Source organism: Panthera pardus, unplaced genomic scaffold, assembly GCF_024362965.1.
Source record: "Panthera pardus isolate Hobbes unplaced genomic scaffold, ASM2436296v1 HiC_scaffold_21, whole genome shotgun sequence".
In the NCBI taxonomy this organism is placed as follows: Eukaryota; Metazoa; Chordata; class Mammalia; order Carnivora; family Felidae; genus Panthera; species Panthera pardus.
The window spans coordinates 6878032-6901628 of record NW_026526777.1 but is presented as its reverse complement, the minus strand read 5'-3'; the positions used below and the strand labels follow the sequence as shown (position 1 = coordinate 6901628).

At 48.0% G+C, this 23597-nt stretch overlaps 1 protein-coding gene across 9 annotated transcripts; it reads right to left on the bottom strand.

The window, feature by feature from the left end:
• Positions 1 to 23597, bottom strand: HSD17B7 (hydroxysteroid 17-beta dehydrogenase 7). Of its 9 annotated transcripts, XR_002084785.2 has the most exons (11): positions 23479 to 23597; positions 21569 to 21772; positions 17527 to 17619; positions 15852 to 15966; positions 11908 to 12102; positions 8246 to 8350; positions 7477 to 7533; positions 3997 to 4095; positions 2785 to 2817; positions 1565 to 1663; positions 1295 to 1393 (listed from the first exon to the last, which is right to left on the bottom strand). XR_002084785.2 is itself a non-coding variant. In XM_019465734.2 (10 exons), the coding sequence occupies exons 1-10, from the start codon at positions 23511 to 23513 to the stop codon at positions 1292 to 1294; spliced, it is 1038 nt and encodes a 345-aa protein (XP_019321279.1). In that variant the 5' UTR covers positions 23514 to 23597; the 3' UTR covers positions 1 to 1291. The 9 variants fall into 9 exon arrangements, 7 of the variants coding, with proteins under 7 accessions (XP_019321279.1, XP_019321280.1, XP_019321281.1 ...); XM_019465734.2 differs by lacking the exon at positions 1565 to 1663 and having other exon boundaries at positions 1 to 1393; XM_019465735.2 differs by lacking the exons at positions 1565 to 1663; positions 2785 to 2817 and having other exon boundaries at positions 1 to 1393.

The window sequence follows — 23597 nt, the reverse complement described above, 5'->3', positions numbered from 1 at the left end:
TTCTCAAGAAATGCTCTTTATTCATTCCCATGTGTTATTGCATTGAATGTCCCTCCACACCCGTGACCACAGGAAGCAGGACGCTAACTACTCCACTTCCCTGATGTGGAGCCCGAGATCCACAATGAAGTGCTTCCTGCAAACTTGCAGTATGAGTGGCTGCGAGAGTTCAACCCAGCCTGCCCTCCACTGTCCAGCCCCAAAGACACCGGGGGGCGGGCAGAACCATTCGGTCCTTCTCTTCACGCACAGAATGTTTAACGGCATCAACGGCATCTCTAGCAACCAAATTAGAGAAACCATAACCAAAATCCGTACTGAGAATGTATAGAAATGACATTTCTAGAACCTGTTTTGCTTTTATTAAGTCATTCAAACTTTTGCTCGCTTTATTACAATCCCGGTAGGGTGCTGGTTGTATTCGGGGCAAAACCATCTAGGCATCTCATAGCATTTTGTCTTCACATCACGCAAACTTGAGTCCTAACCACTTCCAGCTGCTGCTGACACCAGCAGATAGCTCACCGGCAATTATTCAATTGGAAAATTTGAAACAACGTGAGTAAATCACGTTTTGCTGCAAGTGTGCCAATGTTAAAATATAATCACGAACACAGGTTGGTCGGTAACGAACCAATTTGCAAATGGTGCTAAGGGTCGGGCGCGGTATTAACACAGGCCACCTCAACATCAGTAAAAGACACTTTCAAAAGAAGACGGGATTCAAGTGGTGCAAACACAAAGACACTTCTGTTCCTGCGATGAACTACATGGGTATCTATATTAGGACTGTTAGGATTCTAACGAAGTCAGGATTTTTAGAAGCAGCATGTGGAGGAAGAAATCGGGTACAAGACCTAAGAAAACCGTTCACAAGAAAAGGGACACAGCTCAGATTACCGCTCAGAGGGCGATCGGTACTTTCTCCTGCTCGAGCAGGCCAAGTGGAAGACCAGCGAGTGCCTGTGTCACGGCTACTCGGGTCCACACCTCATCCCACGCCGTGGGCCTTGGGCTCCAGTTGGCAGAACCAATGAGCACATACTTGGTTGGGTGACCCTCGCACAATTTTGCTGTGACACCATCCTGGAGACTATGTAACTGATATTTTACTTACCCATCTTTTTCTCATGTGTACACACACACACACACACACACACACAGTCTTAGAATCCTGAAAGGAAGGAAAAGAGACCCTTCTAGTTCATGGTCTCCCAAAAGTGCACATCATCCAACTCAATGGAAGTCCAGAATGCACAGAAGGCACACAGTGTTTCTGAGGGGATAACGGTCAGCTCTGATGATTTCTTTTTTGAATGGTGGCCCTAACGTGCTTTTCCAGTTCCAGTAAGCTTTGGTAAAATTTTTCAGCGGTGTCTTCATCTAGGTCCATCTAGAAAAGAAGCGAAGACAGCGATGACCAGAGAGGAAAAATGAAACAAATGGGCTCTGTGTAAAAGGAAGGCCTTCAACATACATTAGAGAACCGGAAACAAGAGAACAGGGCCGGGGTTTCCGACTCTGAGATCCTGAGGACGTGTTAAGACCAAACTCCAGCACTCACCAAACCTCCCGACGCTGCCCTTGCCCAGCAAGACTGAAAGGTCTGGTTTTTCTCTCCCCGCTAACCCCTGTGCATCCAGTAACAGAAGACATCAACCGACTGTCATATAAGGACAAAACAGAAAGATCAAAAGATTTTTTTGAACTCAAACCGCCATCTACCTAATGTCCACCTTCTTTCATACGGAGCCCTAGTTTCAGCTGGGTGCACTGCCCTCCAGATAAAAGCCCACATGCCCAGGCTCCATTGAAGATGCTGGGTGCCATGCATTCACGCTTTGGCCAGCGAGGTCTCAGTGGAAGCATGTCGTACTGCCCAGGAGTCTCCTTTACAGGCATGGGCATCCCTTCCTTTCTCCCTGCTTCTGTACTGCTCTCTTGAGCCATAAGAATGAGCGTCACACGTTATGGACGGTAGAGGGGTGACGGAAGGACCCTGGGGACCTGACAATTTGGGGGGTGCCAGACCGGCCCAACACTACCTCTCTCCAAAACTGCTTTTACGCGCAAGAAATCTAAGCTTTCATCTTGTTTAACCTGCTGTTATTTCACACTCTTCTGTTTTAAGTGATACACTGTATGTAAAAGCAAGCTTTCACCCCCTGTAAAATAAAGTGGTGTCTCTTTTCAGGTCAACACCGATTCTAAACTTCGGAAAAAAACAGTCTCTTTCTTCCCAGAGCTGAGAGGCTGAAAATCAAAGACAACTTAACATTTTGGAAATAACATTTACATTCATTTTAAACCCTGTCAAGCATTTTTCCATAATGGAACTGGAAGAGGTGTTCGAGATCTCCTTCAACCCCACCTCTGAACAGAGGAGAAAGCTGACTTCTCTGAATTAATCAACATTTAAAACACTTTCTCCAATGCATTTCAATGAAATGCCAGTAAAATATTTTGGTGTATGGAATTAAACATTTTCTCCCCGTTCATAAACAAGGCATTCCCTCTAAGGGCCTTTTTAAAAGGAAGCTTATTAGAGCGCCTGGGTGGCTCAGTCGGTTAAGCATCCAACTTCGGCTCAGGTCATGATCTCGTGGCTCGTGGGTTCAAGCCCCGTGTGGGGCACTGAGGCTGACACCTCGGAGCCTGGAGCCTGCTTTGGACTCTATGTCTCCCTCTCTCTCTCTGCTCCTCCCCTGCTCACGTTCTGCCTCTCAAAACTGAACAAATGTAAAGAAAACAAAAATTTGTAAACAAGGAAGCTTACTAACTTACAATAGAATTCCCAAGGATTTCTTCTTCAGGATACTATGAAGTGTTACATAAAATTTGAAGGGAAAAACAAGTCATAGAGTCAGGAAACAGAAACAGCAGGATGAGACATCACACACACACACACACACACACACACACACACACACACGAACTGCAGCAACTTCTCAGAGCCTGTCCTGGGCCAGTGTGCATCGTGGAGGCCTCGGAAAAGGGGGAATAAAATACGAGGCATTTTTCAAACTTGGCTGACAAACTGCTTTTTGCAAACCTTCTCAAGGAACCAGAATCCCACAGAGCATATTTTGGAAAACGCTGGAGGTTCAGAGGTTCATTGTTAGTAAACAGACACCATGGGAAGCGAGAGCACAGTCCCCTCAGGCCTCACGTTCCTCACACAGACAAGACCACCGCCGATTATGCGACGTCGCTGGGGTAACTGGTCTGCCTCCATCTCATTTTATTTTATGCCAATGCCTCCCACGTAAATGAGGCAGTGGGAAATGGGAGGCTGAAATAAACCTTGCTAACAGGGACAAAAATACAACAAAAATAGTTCTGTAAGTTCAGAAGAAATTTCCCTATTTTCTCCTATGTCACTCCATGTGTGACTTCTTTCTGGAAAGACTATACGGAGTCTAAAAAACAGCACTCTGGGTTTTTTTCCCACAGTTCATCCCCTGCCTCCTGAAAACACGAATGCACGGAAGCCAGTAACTGTCGCGAGCAGAACTGAACACCCAAAGGGAAGTTAACTTCACTCAGACGCTTCACGTTTCACCCACGTTGCAGCACACCTATTGAGCACCTATCACACGCGAGGCAACGTGCTCGCAAAGGGGGTATAATCCTCCTGCTCACAGAGCTTACAGTTGGCTAGAGAAGTCCGGCGTTGAATGAATCCTACACAGAAGAGGTATGAGATGTCAAGAGAGCCTACGACGGAGGCACTGGACCTGGTCTACCGGGTCACACAGGGCTGAGGCACAAGCCGAGGTCTCAAGCGTAAGCAGAAATTGTCCGTCAGTTGAAAGAAGAGGTAAACATTCAGGCAGAGGACATGCAAAGGCCCGGAGGCAGGAGGCAGGAGGGAGCAGATGGAAAGGAAAACAGGCCAGTGAGATGCCAGTGACCAGAACGGGAAACGAGGGAAGGGAAGCCGGGACGCCATGAGGGCCAGTTCAGCAGCCGAGCCACAGTGTAAACACGATTTACCTTCTGGGTCATTACGTAATTGCTTCCAAAGCCAGTGGTGGCGCTCAGGTATTTGGTCAGGGGATTGAGAGACTCGGGCTTTTGGTGGAAAAGCCATACCTAGGAAGGAAGAGGGTGTCCATGATTCTTTTCTTCTTCTGCCCGACATGAGTGAGGCTGGTGGGGATTGATAATCAGCACTTTACCAAGCTCCAAACAAACTCTAAACCTTCTCTTGAATATCATCAGCGAACTGTAACGTCTTCATGAGCCACTACTGTACCCAGAAGGAAGTAGGCAATCTGCTTAACAGTCCTCTTTGAAAATTTATTTAAAGCAAAGAAACCCTTGTGTTTTAGCCATCTCTCCCCTTAATCCCAAACTGAAGTTCACGGCATGGAGACGGGCTTTTTCAGAGTTGATCCTCAGCTCATGCCACGGTAAGTACACGATATATTGTTACGTTATTTCACGTTCTTAATAGGCCTGAACGTGAACACCATTCAGGAGACGTACTGGTAAAAAGTAAGTCTCCCTACCTTCACAATTTTCCAGCCACCTAGCTCTCCCCTCTGGAAGCAAGCTAGTATCTTACATATTCCTCCAAAGAAAAGGTATTTGCTTAAAAGCTTGTATATTCTTTTCTCTTACTCAAATGGAAGCCAAATGTATACTATTCGATACTTTGCCATTTTCATTTGAACAACAGCCCTTTGAGATATTTTCAACTCGGTAAATAGAGAGCTGTTTCATTCTTTTTTAAAGAAACAGTGTTCTATCTCATGGATGGAAATTGACACAATCAATCAAGGATGTAATGTACACAATCAATTTCCAAAGGATGGACATACACGCTGTCTCCAGTCTCTGCTAGTACAAACCACGCTGCAGTGAATGATCGAAGTCTGAGAACATCTGTAAGATAAATACCAATGATGGAATTTCTGGGTCAAGGGGACGTGCGTGTGTTATTTTGAATGATCTTGCCCAATAGTCCTTGATCCAGGCTACGTCAGTCAACCCTCCCCCTGGCTAGATGGGAGAACGCTCTCTCTCTACGCCCCTGGCAGGACAGCGCGGTACCAAACTTTCTAATCTTTGCTGATCAGAGTTGAGAAACCATCTCATTACAGCCTTAAGGGGGCTGCCTCCTAGTATGAGTAAGGTCGAGCACCTTTCCGTGTGATTAAGACAGTTTAAGAACTCTCTGTTCACACCCTTTGCCCACTGTTCCAATAGGTTGTTGTTTCTCTGGACTGTTGAAGCTCCTTAACCAGGAAGAAACTTAACCTGTTACTGTGATATGAGTGCCAGGTACCTTTTCTTGGGCATCGTGGTTAGTCTTTGGAGTAGACTTACAGTGAGGATTTGGGTCACACAAAATTTGATTACTTTTATTTAATCAAAATGTTCAGTCTGTTCCTGGGAGTAAGGACGCCCCCACACTCTTAGACGATTTAGAAACGTCCCCCATATTTCCTTCTAGTCATTATATATTTTAACTCCGTCGTGTGTAAATCTTTGAATTTATCTAGAGTTTTATTTGGGTGTGAGGTATGAAGATCCTATTCTATTTTTTGGCACAATTTCCAGAATAACCCCTCTCTCCCACTAATTTGGAAGGCCATCGTTGTCATATACTAGATGCCTGTGTGCTGGGGGCCTGTCCTGAATTTCCTATTCTACTCCACTGACCTGTCCATGCAGCTGCCAGAACTATACTGTTTTCATTAGGACAGTTTTCTTTGAAATCGTTAACGCTGAAACACACAAAACCCTTTATAGTAAAGCTTCCTCTCGTCCGTGCCTGGAATTCCTGTTTTGCAGATAATGATAAAAGCAAATGAAAACATGTGCCCCGGCGTTCGCAGCCAGAAACCGGAGACGTGGGATCTGAAGAGAACCCGTAGAATTCCAGAGTCCACGCCCTCAACCACTGTGCTTCTGGCCACTCCGGCTTAGCCCACGTAAGGAGGTGAATCTCACCTGAGATCCTTCCTGCACGTGTGCTGTACCCAAATCCCCATCCATCCACATCCACCAGCATCTACAACCATCACTAAATGGCAGTCAGGGGGATACTGACTCATCCACCGACATTTTAGGAAAAAACAGCAGGGTCACAACGGATTTCTTTAAACTGTGACGTGGGTCACGCTGTCCTATCCAGAGCCAACTTATCCCTCAGAGCCCAGACCAAGGAAGCAAAGTCTGCTTCAACCAGCCCGGCTCCCACTGATTCCCCGGTGATTAGTCTGAGGACTTACCACCCGATGACAGAATGTCTTATTTTCTCGCCTATTTTTATTTTCGACATTCTCTTTTTTTCCAAATACGACTCTAAGCGCCTTAGTACCTGGAGGTTTTGTCTTCTAAGTGTTCCTCGCACCGCCGACGCTCAGTATATACTTGACCGCCACACCTGATTGTCAGTATCTGGGATGTGAATGAGTAATCACATTGTCTCTAATGCTTTGGCAAATATATTAAGGACTCATTAGAAGTGGCTTAAAAGCACTTGCTTCTACAACCAATTTGTGTCCCTACAATAAATGCATTGATTTCTGCAACGTTTACCAAAACAAGAGTGGCAACCAATTTCTTTCATGTTTTCCTTGGTTAATTTCAACTCGGCCAAGATTTAAGAGGCTGCTAAGTACAAGCACTACAGTGACAGAGGACAGATAAGCTTCATCTCGTGTGACAGTTCGGATCCGTTAGCAGAGGGCACCCTTGGGCCCTGGGTTGACAAACCCTCAGAGACAGCACTTCCATAGTTAATCATGTCTGCCACATGGGATCCACTTGTCACGTGTGATTTAAGGAAACGCACTGGTTTTCTAACAAAGCAACAAACCGATTCTCTAATATTTAAACAGAGGAAAGAGAATCTTCGTATAAGGAAACGGGAGTTGGACTGTGTCACCTGTACTCTTGGCCTGCAAGATGACCTTCTCCATGGAACCGAGGGCCCGGCGACCATCCTGCTCTGCCTGCCCCTGTAGTATTCCGCTGCTCTGCTCTCTAGCTGTTGGCGGACTTTGCTTCCACAGACGTGCTGTCCCTACAACCATGGTGTCCAGGGCTACGGTGGATACTAAACTTAAACTTCACTCCTAATACTCTGCGCTCGGCCTTATGGTCCCCCTTAGTCCAAAACAGGACGCTGATGATTTACATAGCCTATCGTTTCCATTGAGATTGTTTCCACTATCAGTGAGCTGCAATTTATATCCGCTCTGGGGCACCTGAGTGGCTCAGTCGGTTGAACATCCGACTTTGGCTCAGGCCGCGATCTCATGGTGCGTGAGTTCCAGCCCCACATCGGGCTCTCTGCTGTCAGCACAGAACCTGCTTCGGATCCTCTGTCCCTCCTCTCTCTGCTCCTCCCCCGCTCGCACTCCTTCTCTCTTAAAAATAAGTAAACATTTAAAATACGTACGTAAATACATTTATATCTGCTTAGCAACCGTACAAGCTACTGCAACTCTAGCGACCTACCAGGGCTTCTGTTCCATTGTACGGTGTCAAAGTGAAAGCATTTGCAAAAAAGCGAAGCTGAGGAAAAGAAAACGACAGTTATTTTGTGGTGGTTTAGAGGAGTCACCGAAGCATTATTCATTCACATACTGAAAAAGGTTAACTTGCATTTCGTATCACTGAACACTTAAGTATCACAAGTCTAGAAAAGAAATATCACATAATCGCCATCACTCTGAGCCAGCCACTTTTAACACGGGAGGCGTATTTCCTTCTCATCTTTTCCCCTTGCCTGCCACAACAGAAGGACGTTTTCTGCCAGAGCTCTGCGAGAGAGAAACCTTTCCCGTAAGCAAGCATTTTCTAACGTGTACTGTGGAAACTCTGGTCCTGCCACGTGCCCAAAGCGCAAAACAAAAACAAATGAGCAAAAACATGGTTCCGTGGTCACACAATGCACAGCCATTCCCTTCTTGTGGGAACTTTCAATGCATTGACAGCTCAGAGAAATCCACTTTAACGTCACCTAACACAGATTTCCCCAAATTATGCCATCCTAGAACTCTTGGGAGCTACGATGCATGATCAAAGGCTCATTCCCTTAAAGAGAAGGGGCCATTCAGATGGGTGGTGCTGCGAGAGACGTAGAGGTTCCTTACTAAGGAACCTCCGACGAAGTGAAACCCTGCCACCTTCTGGTTCAACTGCTTAGATCATTTCCCAACCCTTAAACACACCTTTTGGGTCCCCAGTCGAAGAGAAAGTAGGAGCAGAAGTGTCTGTCACTCACCAGCCATATGATTGGCATCAGCAGTGTCCACACAAAGGGAGGGAGAATTCCACACGTCATATTGGTCACCATGGTACCCGGGCACACCACACTGGAATACAGACCCTGGGAGCAGAGACAGGAGCAGTCGTAAGACTCAAATTCCGTGCATACCAACGCAGCCCATCTACATGCTCCTGAATACAGGAGAGACGCCAATGAGCCAGGAAGCCAGGGCGCGGAGGGTTTGTGCTCTGAGCTGCCCTCGAAGGTGGGCAAGCCATTTCGGCGTAAGAATCACGTGCGGAGAGCTCGCTACGGAGAGGCACTCAGGATGCAAAAACTAGTTAAGACAGGGTCTCTGCTCTCAAGAAACTCCCAGTACAAAGAACAGCCACGCTGGAGGCTGGAAGAGAAAAGCAGGATCCGGTTACCCGAGTCTGCGACGTGTTGGCGTAATCGAAGGCCAGTTTATTGAGCGTAGTAAGTCCTGAAGATGAAGAAGACATTTCCAGTACGGTGTCTGCCTTCAAGAAGTTTCTGGTCTACACGTCACAGACAGCCAAACCTAAAAGCCTGGGTCTGCCCCCCGCAGGCACATAAGAAGCACACCTCTGGCTCGAGGGGGGAGCTCGTGCCGTGAGAGGGGAATGGAGGGTTGCGTGTGGCGCCACAAAGACACCGCTCGCGCAGCCAGCCCCTGTCATTTTAGAAAGATCTGCCCTGGGAAGAGAGCCCAGCTACCAGGAAGGGCCCTGTGCGGGCTTTACTAATCCCTAGAGCACTGGGATTCGTCTTGCTAGTTTATTCAGGTCAATTTTTACTACATTTTACCTCACGTAGCTGCTGACCATTTTAACTCCTACTTTTCTCGCTTGTAATTTTATGTTTTCTTTTAAAAGAAAATAGGACACATCAGTGTACCACCAACTGGTCAGTGGACAGAAAGCGCCCTGGGTAACAGAAGCTAGAGTTTTGCTTTCTTTATTCAGAGCTGCAGAGGTCTGGTGGCGCCTGCCACAGACAATCCAATGCCCGGGGATCCTGTGGTCCACCACAGGTCCCCTGAAAACAGTTAAGAGCCTGGACTCATCAGCGACCCCAAATTCTCCCCAGGAAAGTAACATAGCCCCCCCCCCCCCCCCCCCCCCCCCCCCCCCCGCAGATAGCTGAGGAGGATTTCTTATTCTGGCAGCTAGCTAGGAAGTCAGGGCCTACTCAGTCCTAAGCGAAGAAATCTGTGAACTGAAACCCAAGGTCCCTGAGACACGTGATGTTCTAACGTTGAACAAAAAGAAACAAACAAGGAGGCAGCCTCGTCCAAGAACACGGTCCCCCCCACACGTCATAGGGAATCAGCTGTGAGGACCTGAGTGGTTCGGAGACGCGTGTGACGGGTCATTAATGAACGATTAAACTCTACCAAGTAGCCGGCACGGACCCGCCAGCATTTCCAGTGCTACGAGCCTTTAAAAGGATGGAGTTCTTTCGGGGCGCCTGGGTGGCTCCGTCGGTTAAGCGTCCGACTTCGGCTCAGGTCATGATCTCGCGGTCCGTGGGTTCGAGCCCCGCGTCGGGCTCTGTGCTGACAGCTCGGAGCCTGGAGCCTGCTTCAGATTCTGTGTCTCCCCTCTCTCTGCCCCTCCCCCACTTATGCTCTGTCTCTGTCTCTCAAAAATAAATAAATGTATATATAAAAAAAAGGAAAACCAATCATACAGATGTTAGAAGGCAGCAGCATTAGCCAAAACTCCCTTTCTTGTAAAAGATGAAATCCCAAAGCTTACTGGACAAGTAAAACATACGCAAAGTCCCAGAGCATTTTACGAAAAGAGCAGCTAATCCACTCTGACCTTGTCCTCAAAAGGGAGCTGCCAGAAACAAGCAGTTGTGACAACTTTTTAAACATCTCAAGAAACCTCAGAAGGAGGCTAACAACTAGACCAACACACGGACTCAAGAAATAATAATAACAATAATAATCCTGATGATGATGGCCATACAAACACGTACAAGCACAGGTGCACACACATAGACCACCCGCCTTCTGTACACCCGGGGCACCTCCACACGTGCACACACCACCTACACGATCACATTCACATCTGCACACACCTGCAAACCTGACATGTGCGTGTGGGCAGGCACACCCTCGTGTGCACACACGTGCAGACGCGCTCACGCACAAGCACATTCCGAGACCACGGCTGCGACTGCATCACACCCGGCCCCTCTTCAACCCTCCTAACGAATCTGTGAAGCAGGCACTGTTTTTCAGATGAGGAAACTGAGGCACAGGGAGATGAGATAATTTGTCCAAGGATTCCAATCCGGTTCTAGGGGAACGTTCTCAGCTTCGACTCTTCACTGAGAGGCACGGTTCTAGGACCCGGACCACAGAAGAGAGAGCTCCACCTGACAAGGTGTCCATTCCAGAATAAACCAGGTCTAGACTATCACAGAAGGCCCAGACTATGGGGGCGCCTGGGTGGCTCAGTCGGTTAACTGGCTGACTCTTGATTTCGGCTCAGGTCACGATCTCAGAGTTCACGAGTTCGAGCCCTGCATCAGGCTCTGCGCTGACGGTGTGGAGCCTGCTTCAGATCCTGTCTCCCTCTCTCTGCCTCTCATCTGCGTGTGCTCTCTCTCAGAAATAAATAAATTAAAAAAAAAAAAAAAGCCTTAGACTATTTCTGACGTATCATCAGAGAAGGTCCGGCAAGGGCAGACAGCTCCTTGGTTATCTTTTTCTCTCTCCTTTCTCTGCAACCCTAAGCCTGGCCCAGTGCCCTACACGCGGTAGGTCTTTTGTAAATATTAGTGGAATTAAATTTCCCCACAGTCCCACACTCAAACAGCAGAGTCAAAGCAAACAAAGGAAAATGCCATGGGAAAGACTGGAGATTTTCAGTTAAGATTTTAGACCCGAACAAGAGAGACATTCAGAGCAGCAGTGAGTTCCAGACCACAGAGGCCACAAGGAGCCAGTGAGACTGACAAGGGTTGCCTTCTGCAAAGACACACCCCCTAAACCCAGCGTCCTCATAAAGACAGAGCTCTGGAGCGTCACCCAAGCCCACTGTGCAGAAGGCTTTGTCACCCCTGGCTGTCCTGTAGCACCTGATATGGCAGACACTGGGACACAGCATGGTTTAGTGGGAAAATTCAAACCTACAGTCACACGGCCCTGGGCTCAACTCTGAGCTCTACCATTAGCAACGAGTTGTGCGTGACGGCTGGGGGCAATCACCTAACCCTCATCTGAAGATGGGGATACTCAGACCTACTGTCCGCACTGTCCCTGGGACAGGAAAGGCATGGAATGACACACACAGGTAAGGATACAGCACCTGAAACGCAGCAGGTGCTTCACAGTAGGTACTCGCGTCATTCGTGGGTCCCGTTCTGCTGCGGAAGCCAGAGCTGCCGAGGAGCTACGGGACGGCGAACGAATGCCCGTGTACCCAAGGCCAGGAGCTAATTATCTCTGCCCTAAAACTTTTACACGCACCACCTGTCACTCCTATTCATGTCTTCCCTTGTCTTCACGGCAATCCTGCTCAAGAAACAGTACTGCATCTTCTAAGTGACAACAGTTAACAGAAAGCCAAGGTGACCAGGAAATCAACTGTAGTTCAGAAATCACCACCCTGCCATGTCTGCGTCACGGAGACAGGACTCACCCGCGAGTTGAAGTTCCTGTTCACAGCCACGCTGAGCAGGTCAACCGCGTACTTGGAGGAGCTGTAGGGCTCCTGGCCTCTGCTGTGTTGGATGTCCTCGAGGCAGAAATTCGATTTCCTTGCATTGCGAGACGATGTCCAGATAAGCTGGGAAGGACTGTCACTGTGACAGAGGAGAGGTGCCAGTTCCTGAATCTGAAGGGGATTTAAAAAAGAACAAAAAAGGAACAAAAAATGGATCAAAATCTACCGGAGGCGTACAGGGTAACAAGCGGGAAACTTCTATAAATGTATGCTGCGACTGAACAGGTAGGTCGTTGCCGGGGCGGCTCTTACAGACACGCGAGAGAGGAGGCCAGAATGATCCACGTGGAAATGAGTTCGAGACATCAGACGAACTGATGTTTAGCTTCATAAAGATACAGATGGTTACATATAAAAATATTTATAACATCTACTATAACATCACTATAACATATACTAACATATACACGGGTTACTATGCACGGATTCTCTCCCTGCTCCATCAGCCTAGAAGCTACTGATGCATCAATAGCAACGAGCCCTCGAATCTTGGTTTCTAATACCACTGTCCAGCAAGAGGAACCAGATCTCCTTAGAGAAAACGCGGATTCTAGGACTGGGGCAGGAAATGTACCGATGAGCCCACAGCATCGTGCAGTGCCAGAACGGGCATGCTCAAAACATAAACGGGAAACCATGACAATGAGGCTACATCAAAGACATGCAGGGTCCAACAGAGAGCACCCCCAATGGCCCAAAGGGACACAACTTGAGCAAATCATTTTTTTTGCACAAAATACGGTATTTACAACTCAAAGTAGGAAATGAGTATCCACAAGCCCACGTGAATATAATAAATGATTTTTTTTAGCTTTTTTGAGATCAAATCGACCAAGAAATGATTGAATAAAGAATTAAATGGGGGGGTGGGCGCCTGGATGGCTCAGTTGGTTAAGCATCCAACTTCAGCTCAGGTCATGATCTCATGATTCATGAGTTCAAGCCTCGCATCAGGCTCTGTGCTGACAGCTCAGAGCCTGGAGCCTGCTTCAAATTCTGTGTCTCCCTCTCTCTCTCTGCCCCGACCCTACTCACTCTCTCTCAAAACTAAATAAATGTTAAAAAAAAAAAAATTAAAAAAAAAAAGAATTAAACGGGGAACGGACAAATCTTTCTTGCAGAAAGCTTCCAGATAATTTAGGTAGCTAATTGACCCTTCAGGGGTCAAACACAACCTCTTAAGTGTGAGCTACACACACTAACTCTCTTCCAAAGAGTACAATATGGAAAAGGAGAGAAAAACCAGAGAGGAACTTGACAATGAGAAACCTGACCGGCACTACCTTGAGCCAGGGGATGGAAGAGAACATCAATGCTGAGAAGCCACGTTGACAGTTCACACCCTTGATATTATGTGACGAGAATGGTACTTAACCTCTGTGGTCCTCCTCCCACACATGACTCAAGTCTAACCACGAGAAAAACTTCGGACAAATCCCAACTGAGGGCTGCCTACAAAATACCTCAGCAGTGATCTTCAAAACTGTCAAGGTCATCAAAACCAAGGGCAGTCTGAACAACTGTCACAACCAAGGGGACCCTAAGGGGACAGCTACTAAATGTACTGTGGTATCCAAGATGGGATCTTAGAAAATTGAAGAAATCTGAATGAAGTTTGGACTCCCGCTAATAATATTGTTGGTTCTCAGATTGCAACAAATGTACTACATCAAGGAAAGGTGTTAAATAAGACAGGAAACTGGGGGTCCAGGAACTCTCTGTACTATATTTGCAATAATTCTGTAAATCAAACTATTGGAAAACAAACAAAAAACTTACTAAAGAAAAACCTAGGAAAGTTTCCAGATGCGCTCCATCCACATTTGTGATGAACAAATAAATCAAATGCAAGCAAGGAAACTCAAAAACCCGAGATTAAATCAAGTTAACTGGTACCACTCTGTGCTTGGAACTTCACGGAAATTACCTCTATTCTTTGTAACGATCCTAAAAGTTTGGTCATGTTGCATATGGATCAAACTTGGGATGGATCCATTTATAAAATGCACTGACACCTGGAACCTAGAATCCAAGTTTGTGTTCCATAGAAAGTGGTAAGATTCTTTTTTTTTTTTTTTAATTTTTTAATGTTTTTATTTATTTTTGAGACAGAGAGAGACGGAGCATGAGCAGGGGAGGGGGAGAGAGAGAGGGAGACACAGAATCCGAAGCAGGCTCCAGGCTCTGAGCTGTCAGCACAGAGCCCGACGCGGGGCTCGAACTCACAGACCGTGAGATCATGACCTGAGCCAAGTCGGACACTCAACCAACTGAGCCACCCAGGCGCCCCGAAAGTGGTAAGATTCTTAAACCTATTTGAAGAGAGTGGGAAGCATTCTAAGCCTCCTGATTATTTTATTAGCCAAATCAATTTCCAAACTCCAGCTGCCTTGCCCACCTGTCAAAGGATCCACAGGCTGGGTCGTGCCACCAGGACACCTATGCTAACTCTGCCCACGGCCACCACTCTCCTCCGCCATTCCCCTCACCCAGATGACCCCAATGCTTGATCTTCTGAACAACCTAATTTTTAAACACTAGATTCATCAAAAAACTCACAGAGTCGTAATAGCAATAATTATCTTCTATCATTATCGATTAATTTAATAATTCAAGAAGAGGGCAAAGAACGAGTATTATAAAAAGATACAGGAAATACTAGATAACTGATCTGTGGAAAGGTATAAAAACAAAGACCAGACAAGAATTCAATCCCGTTCTGACTTTACGTGTTAACGAACTTTTGCCATTGAAAAAGTAACACCACATCGCATTAAATAAACAGCACTAAAGGTTATAGACTGAAACATGAAACTCCCCCTCCTTGCTGATACCCTGGTACCCGAGTTCATCAAGGTGACCAGTGCTCCCAGCTTCCTCTGTATCATTCTAGAAATATTATACACATTTATCTACACTCTGTGAGGATACATCTTCTCCTGTGTTTACATACATGAGACCACACTATACACATTATGCCTCGCTAGTCCTTCTTTATGATAAAATGCTAGAAGCCGTCCCACAGAAGTGCAAAATATTTATCACATGTCTTTGAACGGGTCCATACTGTTCCAGAGTTTGGCTACACCTTCATTTATTGCAAATACAGGCTGGTGCTGAAAGAGGTCCAATTTTAAGGGAAAGTAGGCTTAAGGTGGAGACAGGTGGCGGCGAATAAAAAGGTGTCAGAAATACAGGTTCTGCGCTGGCCAACCCAGCATCAGGAGTCCCTGCAACACCAAGGAATTACAGGCAACCAGCAACGTGGTCTGGCATTACTTCACGCACAGTAAAGCTGTCCCATGGGGTCAAGCCTGAGGCAAGAGCCCTGAACAAGCCAGGCAAACTGCACACCTCCCGCTTAACTCCACGCGCGTGCCTGGAACTGTAACGCAGTATAGACACCCAAGAATCCGCAGTCACGATAATAAAAGATCGGGTATGAATTCCCATTTAACAACGGCTTGCCCACCAGCCCATCCTGTCTGATGCCAAGCCCAGTGTCAAAGAACATTCAGAACAGGACTGGTATACTTTCTCACAGTTCTGCGCACACGCGCACACACACACACACACACACACACACACACACACACACACACACTCACACGCCGTGTGCCTCTTTCGCGCTTTTCCCTCCACTCTCTAGAGCCAATGTCAAAAGAAAAAATTAATGTATCAATACACTGCTTTAGGGAAGCAATGTTTTCAGAGAGTACAGCGATCATCCTATTTAAGTACTCGACGACTTAATGCTAGCCAGGAATTTGTGAGCTGAACAAAGAGCCCTGGGCTGCAGCCATGTGAGCCTTCAAGGTTACAACACTAACGTGGGCCGAATGAGCCTCAAGTCTTTTTACCAGGATGAAGTGGCCAAAGACGTTGGTCTCAAACACCTCCTGGAGCCCGTCGGCAGTGATCTTATCTTCCTGGGTCAGCAATCCTTCAGCTGTGGAGAACATATGAATCACTTTTCTGAAACAGGAGAAGACAAGTGTATGACTTTTAAAAGCTTCTGTAACTGAAGATCCTGAAAAACGCTCCCTGCTGCCCCTCCCCTGCCCCAAAACTACATTTTCCTTGATCCTATAACATCAGGAATAAAAACGTGGGGTTCCTGGGTGGCTCCGCTGGTTAAGCAGCCGACTCGACCTCGGCCCCAGTCATGATCTCCCGGTTCGTGAGTTCCATCCCCGTGTCGGGCTCTGTGCTGACAGCGTGCGGGGCCTGCTTGGGATGCTCTCTCTCCTTCTCTCTCTGCCCCTCCCCGACTCTGTCTCTCACAAAATAAGTAAACATTTTTTTAAGGTTTTTTTTTTTAATGTTTTATTTATTTTTGAGAGCCAGAGAGACAGAGCACGAGCTGGGGAGGGGCAGAGAGAGAGGGAGACACAGAATCCAAAACAGGCTCCAGGCTCTGAGCTGTCAGCACAGAGCCCGACGCGGGGCTTGATCTCATGAACCATGAGATGGTGACCTGAGCCAAAGTCGGACGTTTAACCGACTGAGCCACCCAGGCGCCCTAAATGTTTCTTTAAAAAGAATAAAAATATCGATTTCTCGGACTGTGTCACGGTGAGTGCATAATAAGACGCAAAAATGCTTCCTTTCTCCCAATTCAGAGACATATTTACATACCTCTAACTCCTACCACCAACAGGAACCTGACACAAAAAACCTGCTGCTAAAAGTCTCTTCACCTTTTCCCGCACTGGGGTGCAGGTGAACCTCTGTGGGGAAATAACAGCCATGCCAAGGGGAAAATGTCTCACCCCAGCACAAACTGATGTTTAACTGCGAAAGTTACACAGGTTAGTTTTCTACGGGGAATTCCTGAAGCACCCAACACATTAACACGGTGATTTGCCACGAGATCAACTTATTAGGTCAAGACCAGCGTGCGTGCGTGTGTGTGTGTGTGTGTGTGTGTGTGTGTGTGTATGTGTGTGTGTGTGTGTGATGGAAGAGAAGTAAAATAAAAGTAGCAATGTAGTAAGGAGCGTGCAAAAAGAGTATGAGTATCTATTTATAAGTACACGAGGTCACAAAATAAGGTATATTTCTTACTACAGGTCACGGTCAAACACTTCTGGAGCCACTGTGCTACTCCGTATGGAGAATCTCCCAGGGGCACCTTTAGCTGGGCGCGCTTCCCAGCCCCCCGGGCAAAGCACCTGCCACAGAGCTGGGAGATACTTCCAAAGCAGGTCTCGTGGATACTGGAGTCTCGCGGACAATGCTGCCTGATTCTGAAATGTTCTTGCTGCTAATCACACCCAGGCAGACTAGAAATGCACCTTCTGAAACATCCAGCCGTCTGGAATGTCCTGGAGACCTAGAACACCCCGAGATCCAGGACTTCCAGCCTCTCCCACAAAAGACGGATGCTTTTCTTCCATGATGCGGCTGCAACACTTCCTGTCTCGACTCTTCTCCACCGCCCCTCAGCCCCCTAACTTAACCTGCCGAGGGCAAAACCAGGCAAAAAAAGGAACGGGTTCCTTCCACTGGGTTCATCTAGAAATTGAACATTACCTTGAAAAGAGGCCAGAGAAAAGCGCTTTGATATTCAGCTGTGGGTTGGGCATGATCCCAGCGTTCAGATAGACATAGTCTAATCTCTGAAACCTGCAAGGAAAACACCACGATAAGACGGTTCATTATCCCGAGAGCAACTGGAATAAAGAAAGCCTATGAGGGACAGAAAACACCTTCTGAACCAAACAAAGCGGCCACAGCCAGTTGAAGGGAATGTACAACACATCACACATTACACCCACTTCTTTCTCAACGGTTTCTCTTTAGCCACAAGAAATATCTGAGTATTCTTTTTTTTTTTTTTTTTTTTTGACGGTGGCTGCAAACAGAATTTGGGGAGCTAGGCTGGGTTTTGAAGTTACATCTCAGATCAACACTCCTCCCACCTCCGTCCTCCCAATTAGGATCTGCACACGGCCACCCTCGGTCTACTAAACCAACTCTCCTTCTGGTCTTAGAAACATTTTGCCTTTTTTTTTTTTTTTTTTTTGAAGAGTCACAGGGGCGCCTGGGTGGCTCAGTCGGTTAAGCGTCCGACTTCGGCTCAGGTCATGATCTCACGGTCTGTGAGTTCAGCTGTGCTGACAGCTCGGAGCCTGGAGCCTGCTTCGGATTCTGCGCCTCTCTCTGCCCCTCCCCCGTTCATGCTCTGTCTCTGTCTCAAAAATAAATAAACATTAAAAAAAAAAATTAAAAAAAAAAAAAAAAGAGTCACATCTTCCCTGTTGATAGGTAAAATTTATATCATATTGATAATCGCCCAATCTGATCCATTAATGCTGGAACCTGAATGCCAAGATATCTACTGAAGCAAAAGATGCATGTGGAAACCTGTCACTGTTCGCGGCCGGCTCCTCTGTATCACAAGATGAGGGGGGCTCATAAGAATACAGCGAGATTACGGAAGCTGAATGGGGGGAAGGCACATGTCATGGAACCCGCCATGGAGAGAACAGTGAAATGTGGACTAGAGGGAGCACTTTCATATTGAAACCCCACGTGAGACTTAATGTAGCGTACTCCTCTTGAGCTAGGGGCAAGCCTGCCCTCGTGACACTCACAGACACCATGAATATTCAGAATATCCCCTAGACTTCTGCGCATTACACGGTCTCCGTGCCCTCTTGTGTGCGGCCCAAGACAACACGGGCCGTAGCTACTAAAGCTGGGACCCTAAAATACATCCACGCTCACCAATTCAGATCCCACACAAACATTTCTTGATCAGTCTACAAGTGATGAACAGCCAAATGACTCTAATTACTAAATTTACTGTTTAAAATCCTGACGTGGAAGGGGTGCCCGGGTGGCTCAGTCGGTTGAGCATCCGACTTGGGCTCAGGTCAGGATCTCACGGTTCGGGAGTTCCAGCCCCGCGTCGGGCTCTGTGCGGACAGCCCGGAGCCTACTTCGGGTTCTGTGTCTCCCTCTCTCTCTCTGGCCCTCCCCTGTTCACCCTCTGTCTGTCTGTCTCTCTCTCAAAAATAAAAAGTTATAAAAAATTATTTTTAAACATGCTGACGGGGATACTACTGGACCATCCACATAAGCACCAGTCATGTGGGCCCATCTATTGTTGGATGTTCCGTCACCTAATTTGCAAACTTCCATCTAAGAACATGAACACATCTTGCTAGGAATGGAAAGGAAATGTTTAGCAAAGGGTGGAAATTGCACCAGAATGCCAGATTCAGGTCTGGCTTCAGTAAAATGGCATACTTACCTCTCTCAAAGATTAAGTGACGGAACATTAAGTGCTCTAGTCTGGATAAAATGGAACTACAATTTCTTACTGGTTTTCCTCTGCACGTAGCTTACAGAAGAGAGTCGTGCAGCCAGAAAACCCAGGTGTCAGGAATGGTGCTGAATTAGCCAACGGAAGGGACCTTCCCAAGCTCTCTTTGGCTCAAATTTACCTCGGCTCTACCATCATGGACAACCATTTGAGGCCATTAAGTGCAGGGGATCCTTTTTTTTTAAGGTTATTTATTTATTTTGAGAGAGAGACAGACAGATATGAGCAGCAGGGTCGGGGCAGAGACAGGATCCCAAGTGGACTCCACACTGTCAGCGCAGAGCCCAGTGTGGGGCTCGAACTCATGAACCGTGAGATCATGACCTGAGCTGAAGTTGGACACTCAACCGACTGAGCCACCCGGGCGCCCCAGGAGATTCTTGACATAGTAATGGATATGTCTGGACACGAGCACACATCCCCAAATTTGTGACTCTCGCTACAACTATCATTTCCTAACTTTGGGAGACACCACTCAGCTCAGCAAGAGCTGTTCTGCTGATGAAATAAATACATCAAAGCTGCACAAAATGCTGACGGCAGACACGTATTACCTTCGTGCTCCCTTCCACCTTACTGCCCTGCGGCCTCAAATCCCTGCGAAATCACTACAACTCAAACTAAATGCTAAGTCACGAAGCTTGTGATAACTAAACATCTTGAAACTTTGAAGGCAACTGAGAAAAGTCAATACTATGAACGTTACAACTTAAAATCTCGAAAGTCAACTGTACTAGCACGGGCTACTCTTAACTGAGGACAAAGGCTCTTCTCTGCTAAGTGAGGAAACACCACGAAATCTCTACAAAACAGAAAAGACACGCTGGCTGAGAAGGTTTGGGGAAAACAATGCCTGAAACCTGGTTTGAGCTCGAAACGTCTGTCCTGACGCTAGGGTTTTTTAAATACCTTTATTGAGCGGTTTCACAGACTTGGAAAGTCAAAGTTATGGAAGAGCAGAGGATAGGAAATGTAGATATTCTCAGTTTTTTAGAAGGATGATGTGGCAGAAAATTCCAGGAGCTCAGGACTAGTGAGAAGTGAGATTTCCCAACAGGGTGAGGCTGCACCCAGAAGAGCCGGGTGAAGAAGGCCGGCTTCCACCTTCACCCTGTCCCTTGTGTCTTTGGAACAGGGACAGGCAAATGGCCAGCAATTCCCACACGCAAAACACGAATTGCATTCTTCGGTAGATGCCTTTACCAAGAAGACCTTCCTCGTTTTTACTGGACATCATTTTACTGTCCGCGGAAACAAAGTGGCTTAAGGACCTCGAGGACAGGGGCGCCTGGGTGCCTCAGCCCATTGAGCGTCTGGCTTTGGCTCAGGTCATGATCTCACAGTTCGTGGGTTTGAGCCCCGCGTCAGGCTCTGTGCTGACAGCTCAGAGCCTGGATTCTGTGTGCCCCTCCCCCGCTACTTCTCTGTCTCTCTTTGTCCCTCAAAAATGAATAAATGTTTAAAAAAAAGTTAAAAAAAAAAGGACCTCAAAGACAAAAATGTTTGAAAATTAAGTATTCCACATATCTCTGGGGCTCAGTACAGACCAGTGCAGGGCTCCTGACCTTTTTGGATCATAAATTCTTCCTGGAATTTAAAATTTACAAAAAAAAAAATAAATAAAAAAGCATGCCATCTTTCCCCAGAAAACAAATGCACTGTGCACCTGTATGCAATTTTGTGCACACTTTCTAGGGAGTTATACGTCCAAGGACCCTATTCCTTCATACACCAAATATTTCTCAGATATCTGTTATACGCCAATTACTGTGTCGATGTGAACAAATCTTTATGGACCTGTGGGGGAAAAAATCTCCGAAGAAATAGGATGGAGACGTGGGCTCTAAGACCAACCCAACCGACAGGAAGTCCTACCACCTTCTCAGCCACATTCCTCTTATCTCTGAGTCTCAGGCTCTTCACCTGGTAAATGTCAACACCTGTCCAACCTACTTCATGCAGGTGTGACACAGGAAAGATACAAAAACCACATTCAGAAAGGAATCACCTTGCTGTCCACGCAACTGACCACACATCAAGGCGTCCTCATAAATTCATCCCCGTGAGATAATCACGATTACGATTGAGCAGGACGGTGCGATGAGTCGCTCCATACGGATCTCCCCGGCACGACTACGGCTTGCGCCGCGCCTGTTTCTTTCTAGGTTTCCCTACCCTTTCCTATTCTGTTTGCCGCTGTGTGACGCAATCAGGTGAGAGAAAACCCATCAGCAAGAGGCGTACCTTTGCTTGAGCTCCCGGGAAGCCCGGAACACCGACTGCAGGTCGCTGACATCCACCTGCACGATGCTGACCTCGGCGAGGGGGCGAGAGGCCAGCAGAGCCGCGCGGACCGCTTCCGCTTTGCTCCTGTTCCTGCAGGCCAGACACAGGTGCAGCTCGTGGTCCTCCTCCAGCAGCCGCTTGCAGAGGGCGAGGCCAACGCCGCTGGGGGTCAGTTCGGACACGAATATGTGTTAATTCAGGCGGTGCCACAGAGGCCTTTCCCTCCGGTGCAGAGAGCCGACCTTGTCAACGTGAGCTCCGATGAGGGGCCCGGGCGGGGAGAAAAGACTCAAAAACTATGAAAAGAAAGGAACCCCCTACCCCAACTGAACAGTCAGTCCCTCTCTCAGGACGCTGTCCCGTGTGTTTCTCTCATTCTGCAAACGCTGTCACCCACAAATAACTGCACTGCAAATGAGAGCTGTCTTTCAATGCAGCGATTAACCTGCGAGCAGGGTTCCTTCTGGACTTGTTACGACACTCATGAACGTGATTCAGAGCATCGCCAGCAAGAGCTGAAAAGAGCATCATATGAGCTGTTTCCCGTGTGCATGTTTGACTCTGCTGTCTAGGTTCCTCAAGGGCAAGGGCTCCACGCCCCGTTGGTATGGTGGCCACTATCAGGGGCAAGAGCAGCTCCCGATAAGGACTGGATGGATCTTTCACTACCGCGGCAGAAGGCAGGTTCCTCTCAACTACTACGAGATCAAATAACCACTAGGAGAGAAAAAACCCAACGCGATTAAGTAGAAGGTAGGAAGAGGAAATACAAGATGGGCACCAGGAAAGAGGACGAGTCAAGGAAAGATAAACTCCTTAGAAAAGGCATTTGAAACTGCACAGTAGGTGGGAACAGTACTCAGACCTGCCTGGCTGGGGGCGGCCGGAGCCTGGCCTTTGCCAACAGAGCATCAGGTATATTTACACTTGTTCCTCCTCACTTGAGAATAGCAGGTCTTTACGATAATCATCCAATTGCATCCATCACAACGTATGCGAAAGAAGCAAACATACAAAATCAACTCGGGTCACTTCAAGGACAGCTTGGGAAGCCCCGAATCCGTTGTTCAGGGCACTGAGGAGAGGACACGCTAAACCAGGCCACTCACAGACACCTGCCATGCTGGCTTAGCTAATAGGGATGCGGCTAGGTAGCCCCGAGTGGACGGATTTTAGATGACATTGGACATATCCCCTGCCTTCATCCCTCCCCACTGCAACGGGCAGGAGAATGGCTGGGGCTGGGGGGGGGGGGGGGTGTCGCCTCCACACGTTCTTCAAATTAGTGCAAAGAGAAAACAGAGGGGGCGGAGTCCACGCGGGCAACCCTGGAATAACTAGAAACGGGCGGTGATGGTGCTGTGCACGCCTCCCGGGACTTTGCAGAAGACGGTTAGTTTTGCAACAGTGTGTGCAGGCGTCCAGCTCTGTGCTGGATGGAATGACACACCCCACCCCCACCCCGTCCTCCTGCTCACGGGTGTCGACACATATCCGGGGTGCAGCGTCCTGCACAGACAGGACACCGGGACTACAAGACGGACCAGGTGCAGGAGGCGGGGGTCGGCGTGGAGAGCGCCCCTGTCCCGGACACCAACAGGACCCCCGCGACGCCCCCAGGCTGCTTTTCCGCCGTCACGTTCAATTCCGGCACCGGCTCCCGAGCCCCCTGCGCGGCCGGACGCCGGGACGTCGCGCGCCGGGGACCCGGGAACAGCGGGGCAGGTGCTCGCGCGAGGTCCCACCGCGCAAGGCCGGGGACGCGCGCTCCCGGGGGCGGTCGCCGGCGGTGGCCCGCCCCGTACTTCCTGCTCCCTGAGACCCCTGACCCGCCGCTGCCGCCGCCGCGATCGCCGAGGACGCCTCACCTGCTCGCCCCGGTGACCAACACCGCTTTCCGCATGGTCTCCCACCCCGCCGCCCTGCCGCGGAGCCGGCACCCGCCACTGCCTGCGAGCAGTGGAAACCAGAAGCGCTCCTCGGCCAC